Genomic DNA, 24,663 nt, shown 5'->3' with positions numbered 1-24,663 from the left:
TTGACTATTTCTTATGTATCAGTTGGCTCCGATGAAAGTTGTTCACAGCAACATCTGTGGATTATCCAGAGTAGCTGGGAAACTATTTACAGAGAGATTTTTTTCAGTGTATTTTTCAGTGTTGTGATAAGAACATTCCAAAACCTGAACAAATAAAAACCAAACTATCTGCTAAATACAACTAGAGAGCAAGTGAGAAAGCATCAGAAATAAACAGCAGGTGTTGATGACAGCAGCTTAGTGTGAAACTGAAACTTCCTGTGACATTTAACATCTATATAATGCATGTTTTTTCTAATGGCCACAAATAAATACTATATTCAAATTAGAGTTTTTTAGGGATTGAGCTATGTGAGCTGTTATTGGCTCTCCTGTCACTTCATTGCTTCTTGTTTATCGTACGGTACTAAATGACGTCCTTTCAGTGGTGGTGACCTTCAGTGTTTCCTCCCTACAGGTAAGAATGACGGTTCAGTCGGAGGCCATCGGTATTTCCAGTGTAAACCAGGTTACGGGGTGCTGGTTCGCCCAGACCGGCTGTCTTGCCGTGATCGCACCAGTCGGCGGACGGGAGACTTCGCAGCTCCAGCCCACGTCCCCGTCCTGCGAGGAGAAAGCATTGTTGCCCGCCGGGGGGAGAACCGCAAGTCCTGGAGCAGTTGAAACAGGGAAACAAGGAGCTGGTTGGGAGAGATGAACTCCCCAAAGCCCTCCTCTTCCTCCTCCTCTCTTCTTCCTCCTCCCAGCTATGCAACTGGCTCACACATCAGAACTGATATACTGCCTACCCTCTTATAGTTGGAAACTACACTCACTACATCCGTTCACGGTTAACAGATGGAAATAAAATCTTTATGATAAAGACAGTAAAGAGACTATTCAGAGCAAATGCAAGTAAGTCGATGAAAGACTATGCAGAGTATATAGAAGTCCATGGAAGGACTGTTTATCATAATTACGGTAAGTGGGGAAGATAAATGAACAGCAGTCAGTGGGAAGACTGCTGAGAGTGAATGGAAGTCATATTGGGAGTGTCGGAGCTCTCCTGGGTTGTGGATTGGATGCCTCAGGGCTGCTTCCTATATACAGGGATGCAAACTAGTCACGTTTTAGGCAGAACATTTTTTTTTTTTCCACATCTGTGAATTGTCTAAATTTGAAGATAATTTGAGTGAGAGTCTAATTAAGAGCAGGATAACAAACATGTTTATCAGCATAAAAAAAAATTTCCAGTTAGATGCTGGCAGATAGACTTCTCCACATTTTCTTCATCATTCATGATGGAAATCATTCATTATGAGGGAATCATTACTAGAAAATATCAAGAATATAAAAGAGGAATCAAAAAGAATCAAATAGAAAATACCTGAAAATGGATTAAACCTCAAATCACAGCAGACTGCATTATTCTGACCTGTGATGTGTTTGCATACCTGGATATGGGACACCCATCTGTTCTTCAGATGTCCCAGAATCCCCCTGCTCCTGCTGCCACTCCCCTGAACTCTGCAGGTCCAGTCTGTGGACTGACACTTTGGCTCTTTATGCGAGACTCGTCTCTCCCTCCTGGACTCCCGTTTCTTTTCTTCTGAAGATGGATCCTCCCAGAATGTGCCTTCACCACGGCTTGGTTTGCATTTGTTTTTCTTCATATTTAATTTCTATTAGCTGTGTTTGTGTTTTAAGAGAATGCCTTGTGCTAAGTGTGAGGTGATCTCAGGGACTGCAGAGGGGAAAAGGACGAGAAGGTGTGTGTGTGTGTGTGTGTGTATGTATTTGTATATGTTGTACAGTGTTGCCCTGTGTGCACAAATAAGGTTTAAGTGTCGTGTTATTGTTAAAATGTGTGGAGCAGGAGATGTCGTGTCCTCATTGGACCCAGCCACTGTGGGAGCGAGTCGCTTGTACTGGGAGGCTTTAAAAGTTTATTTTTGCACTGGAGACGTCGGGAGTCTTTCCACAGGGATGTAGGATAAGAAGTGTCTGTATGTGAACAGTTTGGTCCGAAGTCACGATGCAGCCAGACAGAGAGGTGTCGGATGAGTTTACAGATCCCTCGAACCAACCGCGGTAATGTGACGATGGTGGAAATAGAATAGATTCTCCATCTGTGTGTGCCATCTGGATGTTGTTTTTCTGTTCTCGTAAGCACATTTGCTGGTCCTTCATAAGTGGCTGATGACATTCGGACACAGGGAGGCTCTGTGAGAGTAATACTGTTGGTGGTTAAACAGGCAGGTGTACATGATGAGGAAAAGAAAGTGAGAAGGACACGCTGAAGCTCTGCTGGGTGCTTCATGCTGGAGAGTTAATTTGCTTCTATGCATTTGATCAGTTTTTAAAAGAATCTCGGTTTAATCTTTGATTTCTAAACGACTGACACAACTGGGAGAAGGAGATGTACATTTTGGGAAAGTATTGATCATGAAAAGCATTTCTGACTGATTTATTCCTGACACGTCTGTTGAGGAAAATTTAATGTGATGTGATGTGATGTGGTGTACTTTGCTTTGTTTTTTCTTTTAATTAGATTTTTTTTTTTTTTATTGAACATCACATTCCAGAGGGACTTAAACGTTTTATAGTGACCTTATCCCTTATTATTTATACATGGAAAAGCATTGGCAGTTTCTTACTTTATGAATTCCATCAATTCATAAAGAATGTAGACAGAGCGCACATGTGCCTCCAATACTTTTCCAATAGTTAAAGGGGCACTCGATTTACACATAAAGTAGAGGTTACTGTTGTGTGACGTCTTGTGTAGCTCTGGAGGGAGTCTGATAAAATAACCCTGATGATGTCATCAGGGTTACTACAGAGAATTTAAAACAGAGTCAGCGTTAAAAGTGCAGAGTTTGATAAACGTGGGCTTTTATCAGGTGGGGAGGATCTAACTAAAGATGCGATCAAGTTGCATCATGGGAAATGTAGGATCCAGTGTTTCCAGTGAGCTTGACTCATATCTCAGCCTCTGCTACTTTGATTTTTGACTCTTTTGTCTGTCTCTCGTTAAGTGCTATTGCTGGAGTGTCCTCTGAGACTAGACTGAGGTCTGAGTAAAGTGTTTGGTTCGAGTCGATGTCTCACCATGTGAGCAACAGGCGTGTGCTGAAAGGTTGATTTCATGGTGGAAAATGAATATTTCAACATTATTTGGGATACTTAAGTACTGTGTCCTCATATCCTGACAAACCTGAACATTTTAGCTGTTTCCATGGTGACATGTAGTTTATCTGTGTATACTAAAAAAAAAGTGTCTAAAGATTTCTGATGTGATGAGATGACGATGCATATAGATACATTATCTGGAATACATGTGCATGTAAAAGGCACTCAGTATGTCCAAACACTATCATTGGATGTTTTTCCATTCCTTATCATCACACGTCTTCTTAATCTGAGAGGCGTGAATTTACTATTTATATTTAAACGCTTGTACACATGCCTTTATCGCATGAAAATTGATAAAAAAGCCTTTTATATTTTAATAAATGTTGCACAAATGATTCCATGAAAATTGCTGCTATTAGCATTGTAAATTTACCTGTAAATGGATCAGTCGAATCATGGAGTCGTATGTCTTACTGTGTGCTAGATTGGAAGTCAAATAGTTTGTTTTTGTTTTTTTTTTTAATTCCCAGATGGAGAAACTAAACTTTGGTTCGGTGGCCAATGTATTTTTTATGAAGCAGTAAAATTCCTAAAAATGAGGCACTTTGTGGTTTGAGCCTTGAAGAAGAGATGCTGGGTGAAAAATCCCTCCTGCATTGGATTTTAAAGAGGAATGAGAGGAAACTATAATGTTGGATTTGCATTGAAGTCTGAGAGGAGGAGATGATATATCATCATAGTCTAGTTTATTATCTGTGTATTTATTATCCAGTATCTTCATGGCCTTAAAGCCCGGGACCTGGGAGTCCTCTGATTGGTTGGTTACTGTAGGTGGTTGTTGGCAGGTTGTGAAGTGGTTCGTTGGTTCGGGTTTTTTTTTTTTTTTTTATAATATTGTGGTTCATAACAGTTATGTGGTAATAAAGGAAAGGAGTAAAGTTTTCTCGTGTGTTTGGATATGTGTGTGTGTGTGTGTGTGTGAATGTTGGGTGGAGCAGGTTTTGAATCAGTTGTGTCCGCGCGTCTTTGCCAAGATGGGAAATGACCACCAGCTGCCACTTTACATACTTACGACACACAAGCTGGTAGCGACAAACCTCCTACACATCCTGCCAGCTGGTCAAACTGTGGAACTGGCTGCTGGTTTTGAAAACGTACCAGTTCCTGCGGCCGCTGGACTTTCCCATCCTGGTTTTTGTCCCGGGCACAGTTATAGGGGTTTGAGATCACTTCAGGCTTCTGGATGTTCCTTTATGTTATTGTGCCTCAGAAACCATGTGACCATGTATCTCCCACACACTGTTTTCATATCAACGCTTCAGTTCATTTGCACAAAAGCCTCCAGACAGAATTGAAGAGTTCATCTCTGGAAAACTTGTACATGTAAGATGAAAAATCCAACCTGGATTTTATGATTCAGTGTTCTCAAGTTACCTGTTGTTTGAATTTCACTTAAATGGTTTTCATTGTCATCCTTTCAATACAACAGTTTGACTTGTTTGGGTTTTTTTTTTTTTTGGTCACAACAAACACATTTGTTGTACAATCCTGCAGCAAACACTCTCCTCTGTCATTCTCCACAGTTTGCAGCATCATAAATGTATTTCTTTATTAGATGAAGTGTGACATTAGATGGAAAGCTTGTGGGCTGCATGATGCACACATGATCCACAGAGCTGTAAAAAATAAGAAACTATAATTAATAATAATATTTTGCTCAGAACAGACTAGATTTGGTAACTTTGTTTCAGTGGTCTCATCACCAGAGATTAAAGTGATACTTTAGTGAGTGTATCAACCATCAGAACCACATTTAGTGCTATTTTTATTGATGTGATTGTGTCCAAGCATTTCCAGACTGCATATTGATCTGTACGAGTCTTCTGCTCCCAACAATGTTTCTTTTTTTTTTTTCATGGTTTTATTTTTGTCTGTTTCTTTTGTTGTCTTAAGAGTTCCGGTCTTGCTCAGAATCGGTCCCATATCTTTGCGCCTAATGTTGCATTTCCTGCAGCTCTGCCAACCTTGGGATCGCTGGTCTGGAGCTAAATATCCTCCGCCTTAACGTGGCCTTCCACCTGGAGCCAGACTGGTTTTAGCAGGAATAATCCCAGCTCTCTAACTAAACACATTACTGTTAGAGAGCGTCATTCCAAAACAATACGAATCCACTCAGTTTACTGTTTGAAACAACATAAAAATACTCCCATCTTCTAAAATAGCCATTTAGTCGTGAGTCATTTGGTCGCGGGAGCTGTCAGGTTTTATTACTGCCTTTTCAACCGGAGGGAAGGTCATCGTGTCGCTTCCCGGTGACTGCTGTCAAACCTCAGAGTGAGAAAAAGCCCGACTTCCAACGCAGGGAATTTTATATAAAGGCAGAAAATCATCCAAATCTGTGAAATGACACCCCACCACTGCCCTACAGCAGCGTGCCTGTCAGCTTCTGCCTGCCTGGGATCAGCATGCTGCCAGCCACAGATCTGAGGTTAAAATAACATAGTAACAGCAGCAGGATTTTTTTTGATTGGCCACTTGAGAGATAAAACATTTTCCTGCCTTGGTAGTGAGTGTTTCACCTTTTTTACTACCTCTTTCTCGCCTGTTCAGAGCGTTCTGCCAACTTCTTCCCTGCGGAGGCCTTGTTCGGCTGACACCTGCTTGAAGTGGCTGCACCCGCTTCCCTTTCTGTATGTTCTCAAATATTAGAATAAACCACACAAACAAGCAATACGCAGCCTTTCTGCAGCTTCTTTTTAGCACTGGGATCTGCTTTCCAGGAAAACTACGATTCAGCTCCTCCTGTCGGTGCGTTTTAAAGGCAGTCGGTATCAGCAGTCGTATTAACGTGCGCTGCGTCATGGTGGAAGTAGAGAGGGGTTTGGTGCTTGCTTGTCAGGGAGTTTTATTAGAATTATGTTACTCCTCCAGTCCCTGTAACCTTTCAACTGCAGGGAATAAAGAAACCTTTTAATAATGGAGCATGAGGTTAACGTTATTCACTAGGAGTCCCTGCCTCATCCTGGACAACAGTATTATACCATGATCATCCTAACTAATCGTTATCAATCATGTTTGTCGGCTCTGTGGAGCGGGTTTGTCTTGATGTGTCATTTGTATGTGTGAGTGCACCGTTGGAATGGTTCTATGTATGTATGTATGTGTATATATGCGCATATTAAGACTTATAAAAAGAAAATCTGAGCACAAGTGTGGGTTTTGATTAATTTAATTGTTTTATGTAATATGCTGCAATCCAAAGAATAAACATGTATTATATAATACATTTTTTATCATCTGAACAGTAATCTGGTAAGAAAAAAATAAAAAAGAAAGATTAACAGAGTATTTGTTCTTTATTTGTACGGAACTGATTTAGTGTTTAAAGAAATGTGCAGAGTTGTGAGACTGTAGTAAAAACTGACAAACTGACAACTTGTAGCAGCTCTGGAGGTAAGTGGTGCCTCATGTTAACTGTTAGTCTATTTATTGTTTTTTAGCTTGGTGAGATAAATAATAAACGCCTGACAGATTTCTGTTCAACATCGTTCGCCCAACAGTCCAAAACCTAAAAACATTCAACAATGTTGTAAAACAAAAAAAGGCAAATCTTTTTGAGAAGCTTAATTAGTTGATTATCAATTGTTGCAGATTAATTTTCTGTCCATCAACCAATTGATTGACTTATTTCAGCTCTAAAATTCAATAAATAATCAATTAAATAATGTTGACAAAACAATCAACTCAAGGTCCACTTGCCTGTACAGAAGCAAAGAAAGATCATTAACTTTGTTTTTTAAAAATTGTCTGAATTTCAGATTCCAATATGAGCAACTTGGTTTTTTTTGACTTGAATTATTTTCAGATCTGTAAATGATTAGTTGAATTTGAGCAGCTTGATTATAGTTTTTTGAATATAGAAACACTTAAACCTTCCATCACAATTTGTAAACCCTTAAAAAAAGTAATTAAATCAAATTAAACAGAATGATGTCAGTGATTTTACATTTCAACAAATATTCAGTAAAGATTAAACTGGACAGTTTGTATTTCAGTTGCTTCACAGATTCCTTACAGCGTCTTTGTTTTTGTGTACCTTCTTTACCGGAGCTTTCAAAAGTATCACTTGGTCTTTACTGGTGGATGGAGTTTGCTCAGTTTCCATGGAGATGGATTCATTGACGTAAGCTCAGAAGATCATAGTTAGTTTGGTCATTTGCCATGGAGCTAACTTCATCCGCTGATGAGGGCTGTGTGATACGGTTGAAAGACCTAGAAAAATCTAGTAAGTGGACCTTGAGTTGGGATTATTATTCACATAACGATGTTGAAGGTCAAGAACTAAAGTGAGATTAATCAAAGCTCATTCTAGGCTGTACAGCTGACCAGATCATTTTAAAAAGCACAAAAAATATATTTTCAGCTTCTTGCTACAGTAAATGTTCATTATGTTACATGAACACAAAATTATCGGTCAAAGTTGGCACCACTTTTGTTTTTCTCATGACATTTTTTCTCTGCTTTTCTCGCGGCTTCACCAGCAGAGTTTGTGTGTAGACAAATAAATCTGAGACAAAACACCAAGACTCACTGCATGGACTCTGATCAGCTTTTATTCCCTTGTAAATAGAATATCAATAAAAACACACCTTAAAAATAACGAATAAGGTTTATCCAACAGATGAAAAAGTAACAAAAGGCATATGTAGTTTTTCTACATAGCGGTTACAGAACAGTCTACCGTCCAAAAAAGGCACTAAATCTTGAAATAGAAGAGAACAGGAAGGGATTAAAAATCAATTCAAACTGATACAACAAATATCCTGCTGAGGTTTATTTTTCATTTCATAGAGAATTATTGAAGAGTTTATTGCCAAAATGAAATACTAACCACCAAGAAAATCTAAAAGAACATTTTGAACCAAATGTTCCTTCTTTTTTTTTAGCAGTACTTCCAGTCATTGGTTGACTAAAGGAGAACATCAAGACTAGAACGTCTGCATTTTATGTTGAATGCATGAATGATAAAAGTCCTTTTTTTCTCAACTAAATAAAACCAGTATTTTGGAATATAACTCTTCAAATGTCATACTGCATTTCATGTGTTCACAATGACAAAGGTAGGAGACAGACAACTGCAACATTCACATCTGAGGCCTGAACAGACTGAAACCACGATGACACCAGATCCACAGACTTTCTCTTTGTTCAGACAGCAGATCTCAGATCAGATCAAACCATGAGCGACATGCACCCAAGCAGCTAATTCTGTCACATTAACAACCGCAGTGACAGTGGATACATCTCCGATCCAAACAGTGTCGTTAATATTTACTGTTCTGTCTGTGTTGAGGGACAGAAACACTGCCAGAGGAGGAGACAGTACTGGCAGCTGGATTTGGCAGGAAAAAGACAAACATGATTAAGATACAGTCAATGCCAGGAGCTGCATCCACAGGTATTTCAGGTATCAAACCCAGTCTGAACTGAAACATCTGCTGCTTTGTTTCTGTGGAGAACCAACGAACCGTCCTTTCAGACGAGAACAGTACAACAAGGCAACAGAGGACAGAAGGCCGATAGTAAAACTGCATTTTAACTGATAAAAAGCAGACACGCTGCGTCAGGTCAGTGCTGTCAGAAGCAAAGTGCACATGAGTAGCCTGACACAGTGTGAATACAGCTGAAGAACAAAGGCTTCGTCTGATAACAGAAAAAAATGGAAAAAGAGTGAAAAATGGTATAATTGAGTTTCTAATTCATGATAACTTTGAGTTACTATGCATTTTAAGTTGATATAACCAGATTTTCTGGCGCTCTGTTGTTTGTACAAGTATGAGGCCAATTTAGGATTAAAAAGCACTTTTCATATTTTGTCTTTAAAATGACTAAAAATTACACTAAAAAACTACTTTTTCCACTTCACAACAATTTACTGCTTCAGAACTCAGAAGTACAACTTCAGGAGAGGACCATGAAGGCAGCAAGTGAAATGATTTAAAATAATCTCAAAACAGCACGTTGTCTTAAAGGAATCAATCGATTCCCTTCAGAAAGGCTTCTGCCAAGCAGATTAAAAAGAACGAAAGAAAAAAAAAAAACATTTTCTAACCCTTACTGGGATAGTATATTTGGATATTTCGGTGTAAAGAATTTAAACAGATGACAGAAATCTTCACTAACTAGTGATGCTTAAAGCAAAGACACCCAGGACAGCTCAGCTGCCGTACAATTAAAGAGACATTCCACCACAAAACGTTAATTCTCAGATATTTAGTCTGAAACCAACATTGACAAATTTTTTTTAGTATTCCACCGCAATGAGGAGGGAAAAATATTTCATAAAAGGATTTCATGGACTCTGGTGGAAGCAGGAACTTACAGTATGTTAATAATTCTATTTTGAAGTGGAATTTCCCTTTACCTTCTGACTTGATGTTTATTGGGTGAAGTATGAGAAGGAATTTCCCTTTTTAAAAACGGACACTGACATGTCTGAAACCATCTTTACAGCCTCATCACAGTTTGCCGTCAGTGTCCTCTGAACAAATGAGCCCCACAGTTATTTTTACTGTCCACAGTCTAAACTTTGATTCACATTGAAGCAGCTGTGTAGGAACCTGCGGGGTGTAGCTTATAGCTGAGGGGGGTTAACGTGAGGTATTTGTGTCGAGTTTTGAACTCTGAACTAGTAGCTTAACCTGTAAAGCACCTGGTGATGAACAATGACAAACTGGTTTGAATGAAGCCGCTTTAGCGTCGGCCGTTGCAGACCATCATGTGTTTATCTTGCATTAGTACTGATACAGTAGTGTACAGCCACTGTAGAAGTCACTGATCCTGTTAGTTCACTGTAAAAAAAACAAAACATACTAAGGCACTTCAACTTAAAACCATAAGCTACATTTCATGTGCTGAACAAAGAATGAAACATTACTAAAATGGTTCTGGATACTCTAGCTTGTGTGATATTCCAAACTCTAGTAATATTTATTTTTTAACCAGTGAAAAATGTTAGCGTCACTGTTAAAAGTGTCACAAAATGTTCCCTCCATACAGTAAAATGTATTCTGAGTGTGTACATTTATCCACTATATCGTGCCCTCGAAACAAACAAAGGAGTGTCATGTTCACCGCCCACAGAGAATTATCACCAGACTGCGGTTCCTCTGAGCTTTCTTTGCCTCTTCTAGCTCATCGTTTTGTTTTCAGAAAAAAAAAGCTGGTTAGATAATTAAAAGCAGCCAGCAGACAGCGCTAGCTAGCTTGTCAGTACTGTGTTTACAGCGAGTTCTGCTGCCCCCAAGTGGCCAAAAAAATGACAAATAATGCAGCCTTAAGATACACACATCTCTGACTTTACCCAAACAATATAAATTAAATGTATGCTTACTGTGGTGTGATGTATACCAATAAGCTAACAATGTTTCCTGATAAGTGATAAACTAGTGAATTAGCACTTTGTTAAGATGTTTGTGAACTTTCTTTCACATTAAAACAAAATTTGGATATTTTGAGACAACATTCATGTGTCTCTTAACCAACCAGTTATCAGATTGTGGCTAAGTATCCCGAGTCCGAGAGGCTAAAAAAGGGCAAAACCTGACTTTTAATGGTTCCTTGAGGGGATGAAGCAAAAAAAGCAGCATTAGTTGAGCAGAAATGCAGGAATTCTACAATGGCTGTACTGAGACAATATTTCTGATTTGAGTAGTGTGATCAAATTAATGATCACTCGTCGCTACGTTTAAAGAGGATCCAACTCACTCACTAAATGTGAACTATCAGCTGTTGGGGAAAACATCAGTTTCCCAAATATGTTTCTCTTCTTACTGCCTCAGTTTTACTAATTAATGAAATGCTGAAACAGCAGGGACTCAAAGCACCATGATATTGATCCAATAAAGTGTCATTTAAAATGAAAATACTATTGAAACATGACAGTAGGCTATGTGTTTACAACACATGGCATATCAAGCACAAAACAGATATACCTAAAAAGCAAAAAGATGCATTTTGCTTGCAACAATTTGACACATCTGATGTGTCTTTGATTAGCATATCTTTAATATATAGTTCCATCCGTGACTATCATACACTCAGAAAATACACAAAATTTAAACTTAATACTTTGGCTAATGCTTCACTCACCTTTCACCACCAATGAAGACTCGTACTGATATTTGTTTCTTTGTCTCTCATTTGAAGCTAATATGGTCTACAGTCTATATACTGTAAATAGAAATTAATTAGGGTACATATATATACCCTCACAGTCTATATAATATACTGTATGTATATGTGTGTATGCATACATACACGTGTAGTATATGTATGTATTCACTTTACACTTATCTGTAGTATCTTTATTACACCATTGATTTCCTCCAAGCTGACTGATCTGTATTGATAGAGATCACTCACAGTGATCAGTCGGTCTCCCTGATCACCCATTAGGTAAGACCTGGACGTCCAAGTTTCTAATTTCTATACAAAATCTGCCCACAGTTTTGGCTACCTTCAATAGTTATGTATTCAGTAACTTTTTTTATTACTTGTTATTAATATGGAGGCAATGAAAGGCTGAAAGTATTTGGATCTTTTAATCTTCATTGTCAATGAGGGCCAGCCCTCAATGATTAATCAATAATAATCTCTACTGAGTACTTATTGTTGAAACTGAATTACCAACTGAATTTAGAGCATGGATATATTTCACTCTGAAAAACATCTGTTTATGGGTTTAAACTCCTCCCATTGAAATTTCAAGCTGTGCAATACAAAACATTTTTTTAAAAAAAAATCAATTTTAAGTTTTGTTGTTTTTTTTTTAAGGGTTCATAAACAAATTCCGGAGTCCGATATTCAACCAACTACATCAATCTAGCTTTGGATGCAAAACTTGGGAAGTGAAAAAAATCAAGCTCATGTTTGATTGATGACATTCAGACACCAAAATTCAATATGAAAGAATCAAACTTGAATATTCAGGCTGCCTACAATAAACTATTGATCCTCAATGGAATCGATAAGGTGACGTCAGTCACATTAATCAAGAAAGAGTTCAGATGAGTGACTGAAAACCCCAAACAGTTGAGTTTTCTATGCGAATTTGTGACCCCTAAAAACAAAACAAAAAAAGGTTGAAATCATAAAACTTGATATTGTTTTCTGGAAATTTAAAAGACGACTTCAATCACGCAAATTCAGATAGATGGTTTTCAAATATTTCAGTGCAGTAACGTCAGTGGTATTTAAATTTCAACATCAAGTATTCACTGATGATTAAATTTCACAATTAGGTACTCAGCTGCTTTCAATTATTTTGGCCTTTCTTTGCTTCCATATATTGAGCTTATTTTATCAGGGCAGGGAGGGAGGAGTGGATCGGTCTATTTTTCTTTATTGTACATTTTTTTCATCATTATGAGGTCACAGGAATATTACCGACTTGCTGTGAACCTCAATTTTTGTTAAAACAAACAAAAAAAAAATAACCTAAGCTTATTCTGCTGTTCTTCTCACTGGAGGAAATCAACAGCAAAAATAAAATTTGAAATATAAATTGACCATGATGAAATGTGCTACATTTTTTTTTTTTTTTTTTTTAAAACAATCACTTTCTAAATTCATGTATTATATTTGAGGCTGTTCAGTTGTGTTGTGATCACAGTGCAAGACCCTGAAACTATTTGAACCCCGCGTCAAATACAGTGTTGTCCTGCTGTGAAAATGCAGTTTCCAATGAAATCTGCACAATGCATCATGTCCTGTTAGACAGTCTGCTGGGGAGCACTGGAAACAAATTAAACTATCATTATTATTATTAGCATTATTATAATATACTAGTAATGCCTATAAGAGCGTAGCAGAGCAGGTTGGTGGTTGGAGGTAGGGTTGGGAGGTATCTCAGGGTTGGAGTTTACACGACTTTTGGTCTTTTTTTTTTTTTCCACTTGTTACATTGCTATAAAATCTGCTTGCATATTAACACACCTCTGATCCTGTTCATTCATCACTCTGACAACTCCAATATCCACCGCCCCTTCAGTCATCCTCCAGCGTTTCCGTCTTGATGTCATTCCCCAAACTGCACCCTGCCTCGTCCACCTGATTGGCTTGGTTGGTGTGACTGACAGCCGCCTTCTCCAAACCGATTGGGTCCTGGGACTCGGACAGCGCGCTGTGAATGGTGGGTTCGTCCTGGAGGGATGGGGAGGGGGGGGACCAGGACACGCCCGTCAATCTGGAACCTTCTGCCTGAGGACCCGCCACTGACACCAGGGAGCGGCCAATCAAAGAAGTGCCCCGTTGTCCAGACAAGCCTCCTCTGCCCAGGGCAGAAAACCAGCTGGGGAGCAGCGTGGGGACCTGAGCGAGGAAAGGAGAAAAGAGGGGAATGGTTGGTGGATTTTCATGGTTTCTGGTGTAAATTTGCCCTCTTTTCTCCTCAAGTCTTTGGTAAATGCAGTTTGGTGCGGTGGCAGCGTGTGTGTAGTCAGGCTGTACCTGGGTTGGAGAGGACAGGTCAGCTCGACTGAAACCAAACGGCCTGGCTGAAGCTCTTTTGTCAAATAAGGTCACCTCACAACCCTGTAACAAACCAACAGGCAGGTTATACAATAACCAGGATATTCTACTGTCACAGGAACATTCTCCAGCTACTGGTTACGTTACGTTAGTGATGCACAAGTTTATGCTTAATCTACTGCTGACCACAGTGAAAGCCTCTCTGAATAAAAAGGGGTCAAATAAATGTCTACAATGTAAATTTAAACAGGTTACACAAACAGGAAACTAAATTAAATACATTTTGTGAGGTTTTGTGCACTATTTAACTTTACTGACCAAGCCATCTAGTTTTCTCTTTATTATTCTGCAACACATGCTGAACACAGGATAACTTTTTTGTTACAAGACGTCACTGGTCACCTGGTCAGGGAAGTCGTTGCCATCCACTTCATCACTGTTGGACTGACCGCCTGGACTCTGAACCTCGATACCGTGGCTCTCCAAGATGGCTGCTTCTTCAAAAACACAAACCTCATCATAGCATATCGATCTCAAAAACAGCAACTCACAGAGAAGACAGCAAAGTTACACACTGCAAAGATGAATGAGTTTGGAAGCTCCTCTGCTGGAGCAGAACAGCCTCCTACTGCTACTGTTGTAGGAGTCATTATTCCTCTCTGGCGCCCGTGTGCATGTTTGTGTTGGTTAGGTGACATATACCCCTCTTCCACCAAGGCAGTTCAAGGGCCGTTTCGGAACCGGTATCTAATTTTGAACCATTTCATTGCATTTCAACAGCCAGACAGAGAACAGATAAAGAACTGGTTCCAGAGCAGCACCAAGACTTTGGTGGTCTAGAATGAAGAACTGCTTTCGTCAGGGGCTGGGGGCAAAATTATAGTGACCAACCAAAACCAAAATGCATTGCATCTCTTTAGACTGCGCAATGGCTGTTTTATGGTGGGTGGCAACCAGCATTAAGGTGCATTCCCGCTGCCTACTATGTTGGAGTGTGAAATTCTTAAAGTTGACATTAACCACAGTTTCCAGGAAACCAGAGGTTACAGTTACATAATGACTTAGCTCTCTAGCTCGTGGAAAAACAAGCTGGTTCTTAGAGGGTTCGCATGTTGAACCAAACCAGCATCAGCCCAAGACTAGGACTAGGGTCGCGTTGATGGAAAAGGGGGTAGAGAGAGCAAAGAAAACACTGTTGGTCAACAAGGATGTGTGCTGGGGACTAACTGGCTGGAAGAGCTCCAGTAACATCCACTACTGTACACATGTAAGTCTCACTAACACGCACACAAACAGAGGTAGACATTACCGATGTTGGCACGCCTCTTGATATCTTTGCGGCGGTTGGCAAACCAGTTGTAGACCTTCAGAGATGTGACCCTCTCCAAATCAGACAGCTTCTTTCCTAAAATAATAATAATAGTTTATTTATAGAGAATTTTAGACAGCTGCATGAGATAAAAGTAGCAAACAAATATTTAAATAATTAAAATTCACAATAAAATAAATAGAAATGTATAAATAACATATAAACACACATATTTCATTTCGCTGGTCAGTAAGTATCTTGGGCAATGCAAAGTTCCTCTTTTGTCGGATATTTTTTGTTTTTTTTCTGAGAAAGGTTGACATGCTGCTTGCAGATCTTAATACTGATGCTTTGAGCTGCATTGATAATTCCACCATGTTATACTCACCCTTCCTTTCATCAGAGTACTAAGTAGCAATTGTAATAACTGGAAGCATTATTACGCTTTTTGAGGAGCCCAATATAGAAAATACCGGACCTGCCAGGCAGAACACCACAGTTCTATGAAGCATAAGCATATGACATTTCTAGGAATATCCATATACTTACATTTGCACCATGATGGAGACTTTACTTAATATTTTACTTTATTTTACTTTACTTTAATATTAATTATGTGGCCATTTGCCTCAATAGACGATCCCATACATAAGTTTTAGGTTTAATTAAAAAAAACCCACATTTAACAGCCAACAGTATACTGTGCATTATCATTTTATTCAGAGTGCTTCATCCTTTACCTACCTGGTTTCTGAATGACGGCATTGCAGGCAGTGGCAATCTCCTCTCTCTTCGCTTCATCAGGGTATTGGTTATCACTAAAGTAGCTGTGAAAACACATGTGAGACATTTTGTGAAAGCATGTTTTAAAATCTGATTAAGCTTTATACTAAATATCATTATTTCTATATTTTCAACAGCCAATCAACATCTCCTTCTCACCTCTCCATAACAGCCAGACACTCCTTCCTCCAGGTGAATCTGCTCCCTCGTCGCAGGCGGAAGCCCCCGGGAGCGGGGCCAAATTGGGGCGGGGCTTGGTGCCAGTCCATCACGTCCTCCAGAGCCAATGGGGCAGCTCTCATGGCCAGAGTGGCACCTGAAGACAGGAAGACCACATAGTGTGAAAAACGTTTATTTACATTTCATTATGTCACGGTTACTTGGCTGTGTGCACTTTCATTGAGCTGATGCACTTTTCTATTCAATGTTTCTCCACTTGTGAAAAAAAGTCATTGTATATTGTATATTTACTATGAACCTTTACTGTAGCTACACTTGCATTCACATCATCATCATGTTGAAAGGACAAAGAGTAACCAGTTACATCCTGATGTTCATTTACTCAGAAGCATTAAGGCAATGAACCAAATCAGCATCAAGAGATTCCCATTAAAGCATTGAGCATCTTTTTTTTCCAACTAGACTGTACTGATCCTTTCATTCAATACATTCCACTACGTTGGTCTCAACTTAGCACAACGTAGTCATTGTTCAAAGACAGGAAAACTGTTTACTGTCTTTATTTCTGTAACCAGCGATGTCTCAAGACACCCATAAAAATGCAAACACATGCCATGGCTTTCTTTTCTTTCAAAAGTCTCTTTGATTACAACTTACTGTATGTTTTACAACCATGAGTTTAACAGATAACAAACTCTTCCTCTCATTATGTTGCCGTAGTTATTGCCCTCTTTTTAGTGGAGGTCTGAATGGCCTGAGCTTTGCCAAGTCAGTTGAAGAAAAGGACTCCAGGTGTTACTGAAGTCAGTAGTGCCAGTCATGCATTCATGCATTTAGGGCAGTTGAACGGTTATTGCAAAACTTTTTTTTTTTTTTTTACTTTTTTTTTTTTTATAGATGAAAGATTGGGAGGGAGGTTGAGGTAAGAGATGTGAGTGTGGTGGAGGAGGGTGGCGTTACCAGGGTTGGTCTTCTCCAGCTGGTACCAGCGGAAGAAGGCTCGTTTCTTCTGTTCGCTGAGGTCCGACCCCTGCTGTAGGAGCCAGTGGGAGATCCGACTCTGACTGATCCCTGGAGGAAGAAGAAGAGGAGGAGGAATGAGATGTTTTTTTCTCTTTTTGATGATGATTTAGTAACCCAAGTTGGAGCGCTAATGTAGCTGATACTCACCCGTTACCTGAGCAACCACAGCCTGGGAGATCCGCCTGTTGGCCAGGAAGGACTTTATCTCCTCTTTGATCACAGCACTGTCTCTTCTACAGACAAGAGGGGAGAAGCTACAGTAAATGTCTGACAATAAATGTCTGACACTTATAACACATATGGCACAAAACAACAGGCCTTTCACTACACTTAACTCAGCTGTAACTTGCATATCATTGGCAGTAGCTGCTGAAGCTGAACGTGTTCAAGAATCTCAGATCCTGCTGTAATATTCTCGGCTCTCCTGCTACTTTGATTTTACCTTCACACACCCTCAAATCAATACCGCTCTGATTGCTGCTGTCTGGCTGCAGACTACAAATGAGAGGCAACGGAGGGTGTGTGTGTGTGCGTGTACAGTGTGTGTGAGTGTGTGTAAGCACTAATCCTCACATCATATTCAGATTCAGTGTGAGCTGCAGGCAAGAGTGTCGACCATCAAGCCTTCTGTATTGACACTTGTTCTCTAGGGCAGCGTCTACATGTTACTGGCGGGTTTGAAAAGCATATTTATCGTTTTCATGAACAAATTATAATAATTATAATTATTAGTACCGATTAGTTTTCATAATACTCAGTGATTTAGCTAAACTCAGTCTGCTTGGAGCTGGTCTGGCCTGGTTCATTCTGGTCTAGTCAGTTCTCATCTAACTTAGTCTCCCACAAGACATGTCTAGTCTGGCCTTACCTCATCAAGTCCTCCACCTTGTCGTCAACGTCTATGTCTTCTTCGCTGGTCTCAAACCCATATCCTGGTCCCGCCACGCCACCGCTAACCACACCAAGAGGAAACCGCGGCGGTGACAGCTTCCCATTGGTGACGGCAACTAGACCATTCTGGGCTACTGCTGCCATGGCGACAGGTGAGGCTACTGTAACCGGGAGCAGTGGGGAGGTGGTGTCAAAGGTGTTATTAGGTGACAGCGTGAGTCGGTTGTCGGGGAAAGTTGTCTGAGTGGCGGTGGACATCATGGAGGAAGAGGCGGCGGCGGTACTGGAGGAAGACATGGAAGACATGGGAGGCAGGTAGGAAGGTTTATGGGCCAACTTGTGTCCATGTTGGCGATCCAGGTGGTCCAGGGTGTCCAGGGCATGGAGGACCTCCGCCTGGGTGATCCCTGTCCTCCTTAGCCTCTGGAGGAGGTCAATCTGCTCGATGGTGAAACGAGGCTCCTCGCACTGCTGGAACATCCTGGAGGAGATCATAACAAAACCTTTAATGTCAAAGGAAGACGTAAAGAAACTCAAAAGCTACACTTAAGAGAAACTGTAGAGGTTTGTTGACTGGTGGTTGACTTAACCAGTCACTTCACTGGTTTTAGAACATCTTGACAAAGGACTGCAGTTGAAAACGAGCCAAATGGCTGATACTGGCACATCTAAAGAAAGGTTTACTAATGTGGTTTAAATTAAATTGAATTAAATTAAGTTAAATTAGGTATTCCGACATGGTAAGAATTTGCTTCAAATTCATTTTGGTGGGAAATGTTGTTCATCTTAAACCATTACAGTTATTTGACAACTGCAGTTGATAGTTACTTTGCAGAGTAGGATTTGTTGGATAGTTACATGAGCTACACCATTAAAATAATGATTTTCTCTTGCAGGGTGCAGCAATGAGAGTCTCTGGTAACCAATAACACTCAGTGTATTTCAGACAGCTCACTGTAACAGACATGGTTGAGTTTTAATAATACAAGTCTGCACATTCTGTTAGAAATAATACATATATTGACCACTGAGGGCAGGAAACAGCTGAGAGAATTCACCACATAACATGTTTAAACTAAACTCATGATCGAAAATGTTATCTGCTGCATTACATGAAATGTGGGCATCCGTACCATGTCCAGTATGTGCATACGATGCTCGAAAATGTGGACTGATTACAGACAGGAGAGCCAGCTCTATGGGGGGTGCAACTGTTCTTCTATCAGACCACTTCAACACCTTTTTCTCACTATTTGAGATCTACTCTGCCTACAGAAACACTAAGGTGCCAGGACTTCAGGAACCAGCGCCTCTTCTTCCTCAGGAGACTGAAGAGGTTTGGCATGGTATGGGAGCAGCTCCAAGCATGACCGCAAAGCCCTACAGAGAGTCATCAAAGCTGCTCAGCGCATCACCGGGTCTCAATTGCCATCCATGCAGGACCTCTATATCCAGAGGAGCACGAGGAAAGCTGGAGAAATCATAAAGGACCCCGACCACACCAGCTACACACTTTTTTACTGCTTCCATCAGGCAAACTGTATAGAGCCAGATCCAGCAGCCTCAGAGACATCTTCTATCCACAAGCCATCAGGCTGTTGAACTCTGGGACTTTGTGAAAATATTTCCTCTCCTACACACACACTCTTCTCTTCTAGGTACTATTTATATTTTTAACAGAAGTATCTATTACATATTTATCACTTGTGCAACATGCTTATTAATTATGTACATTTCCGCCCTTGGACACCCAATGTGCAATATAATGTTTATTTACTCTACTCTCTCTCTATTTTTTTTGTACAATTGTAAATATTTATTTTGGACTGACTTGGAATTTGAGCTCAAAGAAGCCAAATTTCGCTGCCTTCAATGTTGCCACCCGCTGTGTTGCTGTGACAATAAAAGCTCTTGAATTTTGAATGCCTGGTGTGTGCGCGATTTAAAGCAGCCACCAGTAAGAACGAAAACTATTATAAATGGTAGAGAGGCAATTAGATAATATAAATACATTGAATAGTGAGTGCAGAGAAAAAAAGCCTGCCATAAGTTATGTCAAAAAGGGGTGTGATATGATGAAAATCTGTAACTGTAATGATCATTTCTGATTAATCAATACATTTTAGCTCATTAGTGACCTTGTTCTACCCGCTGAGCTTCACCTCCCCCCCAAAAAAACACCACCAAGGACACAATCACTGAGCAAAATGAAAATGTACAGTCACGTCTGTTAGCTTCCTGCCTGCAGATTTACAGCACACACACACACACACACAAAAGACATCCGAGCTCAGCAGCTGCAGCTGCTATCCAGATATGAAGAGCATTCCTTCAGATTCAATAAGGCTTTTATTAAAGTGGATTTTTTTTTTTACACCCCAATAATAATATAATGTTACCCAAATAACATTATGTACTCAGTTCATCATGTACTATTGTACAATATGCTTTCAAACCAGATACACCCACTTCCTTGTTGCTTTAGTATATCAATTGTTAATTCTTATTTATGTTTCTATTTCAACATGCCATGTAGTTTCAAACTATTTGCGTAAATTCTAAAAAAAAACTGTATGAACTGAGAGAGAAAAAGGGAGAGCAAGACAGGAAGATAAACAGAGAAAAGAGATAACACATCTGTCTTGATGCTTTTCTCTCTGTTGCCGAGAAGAAAAACAGGCCACAGAATCAAAGTCAGCAGACATGTCAACACTTATATAGAGAAGGCGGGTGAGGGTGCATCAGTGTGTGTGTGTGTATGTGTGTGTGTGTGTGTTTTGGGAAAAATGCCAAGAAAAATCTACATCTCAGGCAGCCAAGCTCCATACTTTTCTCCCTCTGCTGCAGAGGATGAGTCATGCTCTATAAAGTTAGACTGATATACAGGATCGATACAGGGCCACAAAACTATGGCAGAAATGATCATATTTGTACATGTGAACAATTAAATATGCTGTGTTTTCACTGTTTCATTTTTTCCGTGTGGTATTATTGTTTTTCATCAGTTGTACATGCTGTGGTCAAAATCATTGTTTGCTAACAGAGTAAATAACTTAATTAAGCGTGCCCACCCTGCCCTCTGCTGCCTCATTAACTACCTCAGTACCTGGCCTCCTCTTGCCCCTACTTGAGTCTAGCCAAACTGACTGCTCTAGAAAGAGAACTGATGGTTCCAAACCTCCTGCTTATAATGATATAATGATTAGGTTCACTGTAGTCCTGGAAACTTTAAATGCTTTGGTCGTTGCTAACGGCTGGGTCACTCAGTCGGTCCACCACTTTGGTCCAGACTGAACTATTGCAACAACTCTTGGATGGATTGCTTTGAAATGTTGTTGGGTCACTTTGTTGATCCCCTGACTTTTCCTCTAGCCTCACCGTGAGGTTGATGTTTGCGGTCTGATCCACGTAAGACCAGGGGCAGCCTTGCAAACCATGCATTCAAACTGTGCCTATTTGAAATTCAGGACAGAGTAAGGAGTGCCGACTAGAGAGGTTTTAACTTCGTGAACACCCGACCTCAACTGCATTGAAAATGTGGCAACATTTGTTAACGGAAAAACATACTTACTACTAAAATGCTGAAGCAGTGGATTAACAAAACACTACAGAAATGTGACTTTCAATAAACTTTTTTTTTTTTTTAATTATAAGCCAATCAGTGAAAATGTAATTTTATTTTAAAAGGGTCATCTGACCAAAAAATCTGGACTACCTTACTAATTTATGAAATTCTAAGACTTTTTTGAGCCTGGGCCTTTATAAGTGTGGTTATTCATAAAAGACAGATTGATTCTTTACAGAGGACTGCTGCAGTCAGATACAAACACCTGTGAACATGTCAGCACAATTACACAGCCTGCCAGGTCTTAAACTAAAGCCCGGTCCACCTCCACTACTTGACAAAACCTGGGCCAGGAACACAGCTTCATTTACAGAGTGAAACTTAAAAAAAGTGCAAACATTGTTACAAAACAGTCAGGGGGAGTTAATGTTGCAAATTGTCTCACTTATTTAATCTTTTTTTCTTGTTTGCTGTATTAAGCGTTATATTATAAACCAAACCTGGTATTACAATCAAACCCAAAATTAGCTGTGAGTTAAGTTAACGAATGTTGGACTGATGTGCCACCATCAGACAGTAGATATGAAATGAATACTAGATACAGATAGATTAGTTATCATCAATCATCAAACTGTAGGAACCAACTGGCTTATCAAATAACTTCAGATTTCAAGAACACAATGACTGTTGAAAAGATATGATGTGGTCTGACTCTCCAGCTTCCTCAATGAGGCCAAGGAGGGAAATTTCATTACAACGAGCCACCAGGCAAAAACAAGAACATTTTAACCTGCCAAGTTAGTCTCAACTAGCCACTTTGGCAGGAAACCAACCTTCCTTTAGAAAAGGTGTTACTATTATAAAAAGACTTTTTTTGCCCGGATGCACAGTGACACTGAGACCAAGACGCAAACTGAACTTTTCCTTCCTGATATGATAAAAGAATCAGACAATTTATTTATAACAGGCTTGCAGACCAGAGTACATCCCACCAAAAATGCATCTCAACAGCAACTTTATCAGGACAGGAAAACAACTCTTATGTGCTGTGCCATAAATTTATTTGGAGGCCATAAAAAATTACATGGTCAAGTTTCTAATGGATGTTGTTGCTACATGGCTCCCCGTGATCAGGCCAGCACCTTGTATGGCAGGTAGCTCGCTGCCATCGCTGTGTGAGTGTGTGTGTGTGTGAATGGGTGAATGAAAGTCAAATTGTAAAGCGCTTTATAAATATTGTCCATTTAACTCTTTGAGAGATCTTTGCCAAGCAGGAACGGTAGGTAGCGTGGACACACATGATAATACACAAACACACACAACAACTAGTGCTTTGACAGTTTCTCTCAAAAAGTAACTTCATGAATCCAGGTCAGCGTGTTAGTTTATAAGTTAAAGATTGCGGCCTTTTCAGTTACACCATCCTTGAGCAAGACAGTGAACCTCTACCAGCTCCAACAGTGAACTTGACCTCTGACCTCCTTAGTGGAGCAGAGAGCTCCCCAAACGGAGGTGTGTTGCAGCAGGGAAACATCTAAAACATGCAGGGCAGGAATGCCCCAGGACCAGGATTGAAGAACACTGTTCTAAAGGATTACATTGTAATATATCAAGAAACTGTCTCAATGTGTCTTGGTTTGTTCCTCAGACTTCCTGGACAAAGCACGCACCATGTCAGACAACACTCTCTCTTTGTCTGTTTGTTGTGAATTATGTTTTTATCCACTAATGTTTTGTTATTTGCTGTACTTGCTTAGTTTTCCAGCCAGTTAGTTTTTATAAAGCTGACTTCTAAGAAAGGTCTGTTAAAGATAAACTGCATTACTATTACTGAACCCTGTGACCAGGAGCCTGACAAGACTCCTTACCAGGCGTGGCATAAAAACTGTATCCTAACTGTAGACATCATTACCAGCTGAGCATAAACAAAAGCCATTTTAATTACAGTAGGTCAGTGGTTCTCAAAGTTTTTCACGTCAAGGACCCCAAAACTGACACAAAGTAAACCACGGACCCCCATCTAATAAGATATTTGCTTTTGGATGTTTTATTACAGAAAGTGTGTGAACCCCATGACCAAAATAGTCATACATTCTGGCATTGTGTTACTTATGGATGAATTATAGTGAAAATAAATTATTACCCTTTTGTCTGGGGCCCCCCTGAAATGCCCTCAAGGACCCCTGGGGGTCCCCGAACCCCACTTTGACAACCACTGCAGCAGGCAACTTTTTAACTGGCCTTGCAGCCCGAAATTAAAGCAGTAAACGAGCAGCTGGCCCATGACCTGAGACTTCAGTGATAGCCCCCCAGTGTCAGGCACTTTGACGCTGAACCACGTTGAAGAAACTGTTAATTTTGACGCGCTTGGATGAAGACAGGCACGTCAGACAGAAGGTGGTTAAACACGTTTTGTGGATTATGAATGCCAACTCTTCAGTTCGTCGTATATCTTATAAACCAACCCAGTGTATACACAACAAAACAGTTCCGTTCACTACAAGTAGTTCGCCTCGTATTTGTCAGCTCACTACTAAAACACAGTGTGCACGGAGGGGAGAGCACTGCAGACCAACTGGAAAAAGTTGACATTGTGTTTGATTAAGTGTGTCCTGGTCAACTACGTACACGCCGAATTAGAGACTGACTCCTAATTATCGCGAAAACACCGTGAATATCAGTTTAGTGAGCATGTATCTTTCCCGCTTAGTAAAACGCCGCAGCACTGCCCAAATTTTTAAGGAGTTTTCAGTTATCAGCACACAGAGAAGGAAATGTGTCGAGCCAGCAGCACCGTTAACACAGCAGGACTTAACTTACCTTAATATCCCAGTCTAAGAGCCTCCACTGGTGTTTATTTTACCATATATCTGTCGCCTTGGGGCGCCGAAACACACGGACGCTGACAGTTTTCCCAAAATGTCTCCTCTGTTCCTAATTGGGTTTCAATCGTTTCAATCCACCGTCAGACAGATTCGCCTTTTGTCCGGCGCCATGTTGACATAATGACGCAAGGAATGATGGGAGTTGAAGTTTACAGGATTGACTGTTTCTGTAAAATTAAAATTGTGCATTTTCTTTTACATTTTTTAACCCTTACTATGTTTAGCCTTTTCTACATGTTGTGTACATGTAAGCTGTTTTTGTCGGAAAAATTGGAAAAAACAGGATTGACTGTACAGTTTAGGTAGTAGTAGCAACAACAACAATAATAATAATAATACATTTAATTTGTACCGCACTTTTCATTCATAGTGAAACTCAAAGT

At 40.0% G+C, this 24,663-nt stretch overlaps 2 protein-coding genes across 7 annotated transcripts in view; one reads left to right on the top strand and one right to left on the bottom strand.

The window, feature by feature from the left end:
- Positions 1-9,215, top strand: part of kif13ba (kinesin family member 13Ba) — a 48,297-nt gene extending 39,082 nt beyond the window's left edge. For all 3 annotated transcript variants that reach the window (XM_042422122.1, XM_042422107.1, XM_042422116.1), the window contains exon 40: positions 458-9,215. In XM_042422122.1, coding sequence (XP_042278056.1) covers positions 458-663 — 206 coding nt within the window. In that variant the 3' untranslated portion in view covers positions 664-9,215. The remainder of the gene's footprint in view (positions 1-457) is intronic.
- Positions 7,706-24,396, bottom strand: LOC121904397 (homeobox-containing protein 1-like). Of its 4 annotated transcripts, XR_006098219.1 has the most exons (11): positions 24,216-24,396; positions 17,808-18,311; positions 17,087-17,172; positions 16,877-16,987; positions 15,896-16,052; positions 15,698-15,780; positions 14,954-15,049; positions 14,047-14,141; positions 13,624-13,707; positions 13,111-13,485; positions 7,706-8,506 (listed from the first exon to the last, which is right to left on the bottom strand). XR_006098219.1 is itself a non-coding variant. In XM_042422128.1 (10 exons), exons 2-10 carry the CDS (start codon positions 18,308-18,310, stop codon positions 13,162-13,164), a joined length of 1,539 nt encoding a protein of 512 aa, XP_042278062.1. In that variant the 5' UTR covers position 18,311; positions 24,216-24,396; the 3' UTR covers positions 7,706-13,161. The 4 variants fall into 4 exon arrangements, 3 of the variants coding, with proteins under 3 accessions (XP_042278062.1, XP_042278074.1, XP_042278084.1); XM_042422128.1 differs by having other exon boundaries at positions 7,706-13,485; XM_042422140.1 differs by having other exon boundaries at positions 7,706-13,485; positions 14,047-14,138.
- Positions 24,397-24,663: the final 267 nt, after the last annotated feature.

Source organism: Thunnus maccoyii, chromosome 1 (assembly GCF_910596095.1).
Source record: "Thunnus maccoyii chromosome 1, fThuMac1.1, whole genome shotgun sequence".
In the NCBI taxonomy this organism is placed as follows: Eukaryota; Metazoa; Chordata; class Actinopteri; order Scombriformes; family Scombridae; genus Thunnus; species Thunnus maccoyii.
The sequence above is the reverse complement of the archived record's forward strand: the minus strand, read 5'-3'. Positions and strand labels throughout refer to the sequence as shown.